Source organism: Mchenga conophoros, linkage group LG7, assembly GCF_057382185.1.
Source record: "Mchenga conophoros isolate Kocher_MC1m ecotype Shallow Benthic linkage group LG7, M_conophoros_male_GT1.1, whole genome shotgun sequence".
NCBI lineage: Eukaryota > Metazoa > Chordata > Actinopteri > Cichliformes > Cichlidae > Mchenga > Mchenga conophoros.
In genome coordinates this window covers 13447458-13457634 of record NC_140532.1, presented here as the reverse complement: position 1 = coordinate 13457634, position 10177 = coordinate 13447458, and the positions used below count along the sequence as shown (strand labels likewise).

The window sequence follows — 10177 nt, the reverse complement described above, 5'->3', positions numbered from 1 at the left end:
CAGATTTGCACCCGGTTGTTAAAACTGTCTGGGCAGCGTCCTCGGCTCTGTAAACATCTCGCGGAGCCTTTTCGCATGTGACCTGTTTACTCTGGAGAGAGAAGGGGGGGAAATGTTTTGTTTCAAATCCTGTCTATCCGCATTGTCAACTGAGGGAGATGAGGAGACCAGGCCGTTTGTGCTTTTTGGGTGGGCGTCTCCCGGGCGCACGTGATCTCTCTCCCCGCCCCCCACCACTGTTTGCTGTGAAAGGGTTCGTGACTCACTGGCTCCAAGCTCAGGATTCTTGTCTGGCCTCTGACAGAGGGCACTTAATCCTACTCTCTCATGCAGTCAAACAGAGGTCCTATGAGTCATCAGTTTTACCATCATTGTGCCTAGAAAAAAATAAATTATAAATTTAAAAAAAATACAGAGCTATGGTCAAGAAGAAGCAGCTTTGCGTGTGGAAAAGTGGTTCTGGTTTCGTGTATTTACCTTCTCAAGAAAAGCAAAATGAAACAATTAATGACTAATTCCACTAATGATTCATCTTAATGCATTATTTACTTAGTCACTCACAACTTGGAGACATCTTATGTAATGTCTTGTGGTATGCAGAAAGCATTCATGTACTTACACAAGTACTGTATAGTTTCGCAGCAGGTACTTTCTCTCGTCTATTTCTCCTCTATTTTCTAAAAGCTAGTTACTTTGCAGGTCATTCAAATTAAGTGTGTTATCATTTTATAACGTTAAACGATAACAAAGTAGCCTTATATTACAGATTTAAATGTCAGAAATGACCTAATAATATATATTACATGGACAGAATCTTTCTTATAATAAATACATGTGAATCGATCTTACCAGTTGCCCTTTACTTTCTCCCCCCCCCCCCCCCACTCACCACACCACCACCATTAGCAAACATATTTTAAATGTGCAAAAATAAGTGCCTGCTACACTCTACCGAAGTGTCCTTGGGCAAACTCATTAACTCTCACACTTGTTCCTGAAATTGCTGACTGCGCCTTTAGCAGTGCCGCTCAGCTTACTGACATGCCTCAAGTCAAGCATCATCATCCAGATGATATAATGCCCAAGAATGCCTGTAGAATGACCACAGCCAGCCCTGGCTTGACTTTTCACCCAGCTGCTGAAATGAAACCGATCCGCGTGTCCACGTGTTTGTGTCATTTCCATGTCATTTGCATATGTAAACCGGCCTCGCCTATTGCTCCGCGACTGCACTGAACGGAGGAGCCGATTGGACAGTCGGAGCCGCTCGAGGAGCAAATGGGAGCGCATGCTCCTGCTAGTCCCGCCCTCCCAGACACGTTGCCTTGGGAGAAGCAACACGGGCCGATCACTGGATGTTCTGCCTCCTCTCTCTCACGCCGCACGTCCAGCACATCAGCTGCTCTCTGCCTACAGTCCTACTGGATTTACCGCTAAACAAAGGAAGAACGACCAGCCGCTCCATCCTGAGAAGGTAGGCACCCATGCTCATCTCCTTTTAATGCCCAGAGCCTCCCGATAAATATCACTTACTTTGTGTTTCTGAGGGGACTAAGCGATATCCTAGTAATATTATTATTTTAAATCATCCAGAGGCATTTCACACAGACAACCTGGTCAGAAAAACAAAGAGTTTGCGGTTGTGTTTAGTGCTGCGATATGGTAGCCTTCCCGTGACAGGGACTGGTATTCCTGTTTCATTTCTTTCTTTATTGTTTAAATATATATATTTATATTTTACAAATTCAGCATGCTGCCAAATTTACTGAGACTGATGAGGAAGTATATTGTGTCTGTTACCCAACTGATGTGAAACCCGCATTTAGGCGGACAGATCAGACCTGCCACCTTATCTTCCTATGCGCGTTTTCTCTGGCGAGAGATAACGACGTGTGAATATCTGAAATATTCTCTTATATTTCAAGCATATCGGCGTACGTGTTAAGCGCTGGGCATCTCTATTCAGGTGCCCCACCTACACAGGTAGATGTAGACGTCGAGGTCGCGGAAGCTAACTGGTATATATATATTTTTAAATTGCTTTATGGGACCACCTTTCCTTTGATTCAGAAATCCACGGTGTTAGCTGTTATCAGTACCTCCTACTGCTATTTAAAGTGTTATTAGAATATAACTGTAGGCCTATATGAGCATGCAAAGGCCCAGGGCAAGTGAATATTTAGTAAGCTCGCCATGTGTATGCTGTTTTTATCACAGAAAGAAATTAGTAGTAGCGTGGAGCTAGTCATGGCACATATATGTTGATATATTTTCTCAGTGCTATTGGATTCATTTAGAGTTAGTATATTAATAAGAAGGGCGACTTTTATACAATTATAGAGAGAAATTAGATTTTCTTTTTGCTACTGCAGTGTCTGTGCATGTTTTGTGTTGTGTAATACAGTATTACACAACACAAAACAGACTGACATTGCAGTAGCTTGGAATTAGATTCAAGATTCTTTGGGACTTTGCTGAATCTCTTCTATGGCGCTCAATACTCACGTGCTCCTGTAAATCATTGCTTTGATTTAGAGCAATGATGATGTATATGTTTTGCGTTTTATTCAGTATATCAGTAAATGTCCGCTCCACCCCTCCTCTGTAACAATAAGATCAGAAGGCGACAAAGAATCAGGGAGCAATTAACCCCTCTACCCTCAAATTTTACAGGAAGCAAGAGACATGGCAGTCCTTAACTCTGGAAATCCTAAAATGATCTCTGTGCTGAAAATGCTGTTCTCACTTCCCCTCTTGTAATAAACACAGAGGGAATATACTGCAATTAAGCCTCCGTGAAGAGCCTTTAGTTGGATTTTCTTTTTTATTCAGAAGGCGTTCATTGCTGAAGAACGCTTCCCATTTTCTTAAATCTCTTTTTTCACCCCACAAGTGTCACTTGTGTTGATGGGAGGTCTGCGGTTCGTCGAACTACTAGTCGTCATGGTGGCAGACCTCTGCCCCTTTGAATAAGCAAGCGAACGAAGTGTATGAATGAATTTGGTGCTAGCAGCTGGCAGGCCAGCTGACAGAAGCGGACTGAGGGTGGTGGGGGGGATAGTCAGGGTAGCAATTGTGAAATTTAGAAATGTGTTTGTTTGTGATGTGAAGACGCTTGAGGGTTGCAGTGAAAAAAATTTGGAGGGACAAATGACGTGAGCCTCCCACCCACCACCCTCCGAGTATTGGATGGGGCACGGGACCGTTTGCTGTTTGCTTTTGATGGTGGCTGGCCTGTGTTTACTGGCTCAGGTGTTGCATCTGCAAAACAAACAGGTCATTGTGGTCCCAACAACTGTTATCTCACTGCCACCATCTGCTCCGAGTACACTGCTGTCCCTCCTCTGTCTTTATTGTTATTTCTGCTTGGCTGGAGTTTTTTTGTTCTTTCTTGACTTTTTGCTCGAGAACACTACATTTGATTATTTTGGCTAAAGGCCTTGATGTAGTTAATTTTTAATTTACTGTTTCTCGTCTCCGCATCTGTTATCGCTGCTCCCTTTAATATGTTTCGTGTTGTTGCAATGTAATAACGGTGAGTTTCTCTTTGTCAGGTCGGTGATGGTCAGTGCTATTTAGACCCTGCAGCTGAGGATGTCTGCTACAGATTCGGACAACTCCATTGACTGGCTGGCTAGCGACAATGAGGATAATGAGAATGAGCAGGAGCCTGACTGTACCAGAAAGCACAGCCAGACAGAAGCTCCTTTATCCCCCTGTGCCTCTTCGCACCTGGGCCCGACTGACAGCAGCTGCCGCTGGAGCAGCGACTTGAAGGAGGGCGACGGTAACTGGAGCGGGGTCAGGGAGGTCTCCAGCCGGGGATCTCCCGGCTGCATGGAAAAATGGGACAGAGACACCGCCACTGGACTGTGTAAAACACAGCAAGGAGAAAGAATGAATGGCAACAACACTCAGCAGGCACTGAAGAGACCCCGCGGCTCTACAGAGGACGAATGCAAAGAACGGCAGCTCATTGCCAACATGTCAGAGAAAGAGAGAATTTTTAGCAGCAAGGTGAGCGCCTCTGTGGTTCATGTGTGCTTTCCACAGACAGTGGTTGACAGTGTCAGCAAAACTAGCGCGTACCCTGTCACCCAGACTGATTCCCGTAGTGGTTTTACAGAGTGCTTCCTGCATGACATTTCCAGTAAAAATGACCTTCCCCTATTTGCTATCCGTTTCTAAAGAACTTGACTTTTTCTGTCTTAAGTCAAACAAAGCTAGTTAGTCATGGAAAGTTGTTGTCAATTAATATAACAAAATGAACTGGGGGGAGGCTGATTTATTATGAGCTTATCAGAAAAGGTTTTTAAGTTGTTTTATTACCCACTAACACTAATAAATCTGTTATTATTTTCAGTGCATGGAGTTACAATGCTACATTCATCCATTGTCATCAATCTTGAATGGCCTTCGTTCAGGGAGATACAAAGAAAGTAAGTCAGCATTTAATATGTCTTCTGCTTCACACACAAGATATTAACCTGATTGAACACAAAATGTCTTAGTTGAGTCTGTTTTTCACGGTCTCTTTTGTCTCAGAAAGAAAAAAACAATAGAGCGCATAGACTACGCAAGTCTTTGTGGAATAGGTGTCCTTGAGATATGAGCGCGAGACGTCTGAAACATGCATTGTCGTAGGACTGTCATCTAACCACAAGCATTCCTTGTATATGTGCGCATGTGTGTGTAAAGTGATGCAGTTCTTGAGTCAGATAGGCATTATGAGGATCTCTGAAAGAGAGCACCGTGTTCAGGCGGGCGCAAAAACTGCTTAGTTTGGGATCTTAGTCAAACCCGAACCTTGTGTGACCCAGCACTTCCTGGCCACAGAAGCAGGGAGTCTGTTCCTTCACACACACATTTCACACTACCCATCTGCTGAACAGACTCAGCCCTGCTGTCAACACAGTTCATGTGGCTCATGCTACAACTTTCTTCTTGCCAGGACTCAGCAGTTTCCAGGAGAGTGTCGCCATGGACCGGATTCAGAGGATCATGGGTGTTCTGCAGAACCCCTACATGGGGTAGGTGACCCACATTCTGCCCTACATGAAACAATGATAATCGGTACTTTGACATAAATGTGTCAGCGTAGAAAATCTGTGTGCTCTTTTCACTTGTGGTTTCAAACCCGTGTGAGAACCACAGTGCATCCCCCAGCATACATATACAAGGGCTACCCAATACTGCTTGCTATCTGTGGGTCGAAGTGGTCTCCGTTATGTTTCTGACACATGGCTCACAGCAGGTTGCTGCTACCCCCGCACATTCAGGATAAATTTACTGCAGAGATGGCTGCCTCTCACTAAAGCTGGGCATCTTGTTAAAAATGTATCAGGCTTCACTGTGAGAGCGGCCCACTTGTGTCTGTGTGATTAGCTCTCCACCGGCCAGACAGCATAATGGAATATGCTATCACCCCTTTCAAGGAGAAACTCTTATAGTCCCTGTTTCCCAGTCAAATTTAAAATGTTTTGATATTTCACATTGTTAAATGGAAAAAAACTACCAATTCTCAAGTCCTTATGATCTGATTTTTAGTGCAGTTTTTTCCCCACACATATAAAAAAGAATATCTGTCCATTCATTTGCGCATTTTCTTAACTGCTGAATAGAAAACTTCCATATCTGATGAACGTTGCTATCAAAAAATTCCAGAAACTCGTGTAATATATGTTTCAATTATCTGGAAACAGGAAACTGTCACATTTGAGAAGCTGGAAAGTTTTGAGTTTTTGATTTGAGTAATCACTTTAGAGCATAATTTCACAGAGCGATTGCACTCAGCGATCGTATCAATACTATTTGATTACACTGAAACGAAATCCCGGCATCGTGTACAGTTTAGCTGTGAAACTGAATAGGAATCTTTGGGGTGCAGTTAGCACAAGGCTTTGCATCAAGGTATATTAGACAAAGTGCTCCTGAGCCTAGCGCAGACTAATTGGAGCCCTCACCCACCAGCTGCTGCCTCCATAAGGGAAACAAAGAGTGGGTGTGGCAGCCTCCCTGCAGACAGCCAGGGCAGAGGCTGGAAGGTGGACTAAACCCCTCCCTCGTGTCTCTCCTGGTGTCTGCTCTGTGTTGCCAGCTGGCAGCCCCTGGAGCAACACAATGGTAGATAGGATCAAAGTGACTTTTTTTTAGCAGCCACTGTGGCGGATAATCTTTCACATGAATTTAACATGGGTTGGACTGAATATAGCAGGAAGGTCCCGATCGTACGGCCCAGGCTAATCCCCGCTCGCCATCTGGTTCTGACGGGCAGCAGTTAAGGGGGATTCTGACTGCGCCCACCTCCGACGTGAACTGCGTCAACTGTTTTATTTTTACACTGACGCTGTGGGAGAACGTTGTGGCTTTGGCGTTTATATTTAGAGGCGAGCGGGAGTATTATACGCCAGTCCACGTGTGAGCTCAAAGCATGTGAGAAATGTACTTAAGACAATGTTCCCCTCCCCACACACGGAGAGCAGGCTTTGTTGAGCGAGCGAATGTGTTCGCTTGCTTTTCAAGAGTGCATATTTCCTGTGCGAGCTTGATGGGGAGGTAGATTTCAGAGAAGAGGTTACCAAGATTTTTGCTCGATTACTCAGATTCGCGCGCGATAGCTTGAGTAAATAGCTCTCTCTCACTCTCGTTTTCTTTTCTTTTTTTCACCTCTGCTTCCAGGGAGAAGTACATTAATATCATTCTTAAAATGGAAGAAATGCTGAAGAGCTGGTTCCCTAATGTAAAGCTTCAAGAACACCCACTCACTGTCACCCAAACAGAGGAAGCTGCTCCCACCAAGAAACTGAAGGTAAAGTTAAAAAAAAGAAGCTGTTGTGTAAGAGCTCTTCGCCTAGATAAATCCCGCTGCCAAGAACATATGGTGACGACGCAGTGAAAGAGCGACTAAAATATCTATTATTATTTAATCACAGGTCTGGAACAGGGACAGGAGGATTAAAAGCTATTTTTACTGAGGTATTACTGCAGTCTCAGGTTCACTAAGAACAATGACAGAGGAGAAAAGGTAATTTTGGAGGAGTGTCCCTAAGGGGATAAGAAAGGTCAGGATACTTTAGAACATTCCTTTGCATTTAATTGGTGAGGAATTAGTCCCGACACACCCTGTCATGAACAGGATTTTATGATCTACATTAGGTTTTTTTTATTCTTTATAACTGACTACACCCACTATGATCGATACTGCTCATACCAGATCCCTACTACCAAGTCTGATTGCTACAGTGTGTAAATTATGCAGGTGGTGCAGCTCAATCGGAGGAGGTTCCCAATTCAAGTATTTCTAGTAGCGCGAGCGTGGCTGAACGCAGACTATGTCTTGCTCTGTGCTACGTGTGAGAAAAGAAAACTGGGGGAATTCTCACGGATTATCTAAAGATGGTGTGTTTAAACAAATACACAGAGAATTATCGCCCTCAGAACCGTGCTCATAATTTTGGTCTTATTCCTGCCACGCTCTTCAGCGTGTTATTTACTTTCTGGATAAAAACATCTCATTGGACACTTAGTGTCCGGCACCAGATGGCAGACAAAATAAGTAGCTTTTCAACAAGCTGGGGCTTCTAGTAACTAAACAACAAGATCCTCAAGAATTAGTGGAGGCCAAATTACGGTTCAGAGAGAATATTTTAGAAACAAAACTCAAAATTAATGCCAGTGTTTACCCCTAATGTTAGATATTAAACAGAGGAAATTAAATCATTTTGAGGCGCTAATACACTGTGTACATGTGTGTTCGGGTTGTTGCAGCGCCCCACCCAGATTTTGGGGCTTATTTGCTCTCGGGCCATTTTTATGGCTCCTGCAGTGTGTTTAGGGGTGGCTGTAGCTCAGGAGGTAAACCAGGTCATCAGCTACTCGGAAGGTTGGTGGCTTGATCAGAGTGTGAACGTTCGATGGAAAGCACTTAGAGGAGAAAAGTGCTTGTGGTATAAAGTGCTTTGAGTGCTTGAGTAGGAAAGCGCTATAAAAGATCAAACCATTTACCGTTTTAGTGTTGCTTTCAGCCCTTCCATTATCTGGGCCTCACTCAGATTTCTGCACGATGAATATATTATTTATATTTCAGGGTCCTTATAATAACTAGATGGACAGCAAATGAAAATTAGGTCTTGGTAATCAATTAGAATCATCGCTGAATAATAAAACTTTTTTGTCATACTCAACAGCTGTCTCCAGTTACCACATCTGCAGCAGCGAGCGCCATCACTACTAGCGATCCTCCAGCCACCGCCAAAGCCCTGAGAGTCACAGATCTCACTCCTCCTGGAGCTTACTCTGCCAATAATCTGAAGTGGCTCCACACGTCACCCATTTGCTCTCCCACAGCAGAGCAGGCCCAGGCTGGTCCCAGGCCCCTGCTGACCCCCAGTGACAGAGACCTAACGCAGGACAGCGCCGTGTCCTCCAGCACAGACAGCCAAACTAAGACAAACTTGGTGCCCAGAGGCCCGCCGCCGGGCAAAATCAACGCGCCCTGTCTAGAGAGGCTTCTAAAATCGACGGACAGCATCATCACACGTAAGGGAACAGGGCGTTTGACGGACAGCAGCTGGTCCTAGTCCACACAGAGGGCTCGATGTAAGCAGCGCGCAGAGGAGCCCCGCCTTGCCCACCCTGCAGGGAGCCAATCAGCTCACTTAGCTCATTCCAGCCTTCAGGAGAGATGAGAGCCTTCAAAAGGGATGTTACCGATTCCTCTTTTAATATGGAAGCGGTGTCGATGAACAATGTGACTTTTCTGTACGGCGGTGTACCCTCTCTAACACGACAACTATCTGCTTTATTTCCCTTTTTGTTGACTTATCTCTTCTTTTTTCCCCCCTCTTCTCTCTTTTTATTTTTGCACTCTTCAACAGCGTGTGTGAGAGTTGGAAGGATAAATTTCACATGCCGTGATACCGGAGAAAGTATTTTCACAACTGAATTTGTTCGCACTGGCTTGTAGATGTAAAAAAGAAAAAAAAATACAGTCTGAGTATCTGTGAAGCTGCCATTACGAGTGAAAGGGAAAGAACTGAAGGAAAGGTTTGTGCTGAAAGGAAGGAAGATATGTCAGTGATCTACATATTGTTGTGCTGAAAATGTGGGTGAAATGTGATGTTGTTCCCCTCCCCTCCCATGACTCCACTCTTAAGTTTATTGATGTGACTGTTACTCATTTGTATTCTTTATAAATAACTCTTTTGGTACAACTGTTCTACCTCAGCGAGCACCACGTCACGGTTAGTGAGTAAGAATGTGAACTATGCTCAAAGTAAGGACACCTCGACAGAGCTACGGTGAGCCACCAAATGGCCTCTGACGACAAGGTCTGCAGTGCAAAGTCTCCCCTCTTCTACAAACGGAGGATGCTGTCTCAGTGGGGATGCTCTCGTGGCCTGACTGGTGCCAGTGTAAAGAATGTCAACTGCAGATTTCTTTTTCGAGTCTCCCAGTAGAAGGCAAACAGTGCCTGTAACGTCAAGCTGTGCCTGTAAGCTGGTTTAATAAAGAGAAAGAGAGAGAACCGTTTGGAAACCTTGCTCCTCTGTCCTCTGTGGGATGTACAAATCAGGAATTCTCACTCTCCTGCCGTTTTCCTGTTTTGAGTAAGTTATTCAGATCTCGCCAACTATTTTCTGTGGTGAAGCAGAACAATAGCTTTTTTTTCCTTTTTTTTTTTGCCACAGAACTGGACAGTATGTTGGACCAGCGGAGAGATGGACAAGCTTTTTTGTCTGTGTAAATCTTACAGGAAGGTTGTCAATTTACCCTGAAAAGTGGCCTTCACAGTGTGAAATTTTATACTTTCAAAATAAATGTGGTTATATTTGTTTGATGCAAAACAAATGGCTACAGATTCTTCTGTTGTGAAATTTCTTAACACTGTAAAGCCTAAACCATGAAACACTAGTGTGTTTATTGAACCTTCTGACAAATCTTTATTAGAAGAATTTAAACATCAAACTATATATGAGTATTAATTTACAGATTTTTGTTGCCTACTACAACTTATTCCAGCTCTTCAGGGAAAAACAATCACACTGATGATGTAGAGGTCTCAAAACCTGATAAAAATCCAGGTATTCAATATGACACACTTGGTTTTCACCAAAGGTCTTTCAAAGGGTGACGTATAAGCAAAAAGAATATACACAATGGCCTGAAAATAATTCTC

At 43.9% G+C, this 10177-nt stretch overlaps 1 protein-coding gene across 1 annotated transcript; it reads left to right on the top strand.

Annotated features, from left to right (window-relative positions):
• The first annotated feature begins 1319 nt into the window (after positions 1–1319).
• Positions 1320–9849, top strand: ciartb (circadian associated repressor of transcription b). Its single transcript, XM_085282212.1, has 6 exons — positions 1320–1474; positions 3555–4017; positions 4364–4439; positions 4952–5030; positions 6679–6808; positions 8187–9849. The coding sequence occupies exons 2-6, from the start codon at positions 3595–3597 to the stop codon at positions 8577–8579; spliced, it is 1101 nt and encodes a 366-aa protein (XP_085138338.1). The 5' UTR covers positions 1320–1474; positions 3555–3594; the 3' UTR covers positions 8580–9849.
• The last annotated feature ends 328 nt before the right edge of the window (positions 9850–10177 follow it).

Bases quoted from the DNA above. Each gene is read 5' to 3' on its own strand.
- ciartb (XM_085282212.1), top strand. From the start codon at position 3,595: ATGTCTGCTACAGATTCGGACAACTCCATTGACTGGCTGGCTAGCGAC. The intron at 4,018-4,363 runs GTGAGCGCCTCT...TATTATTTTCAG, and splicing joins AGAGAATTTTTAGCAGCAAG to TGCATGGAGTTACAATGCTA. The intron at 4,440-4,951 runs GTAAGTCAGCAT...TCTTCTTGCCAG, and splicing joins TTCAGGGAGATACAAAGAAA to GACTCAGCAGTTTCCAGGAG.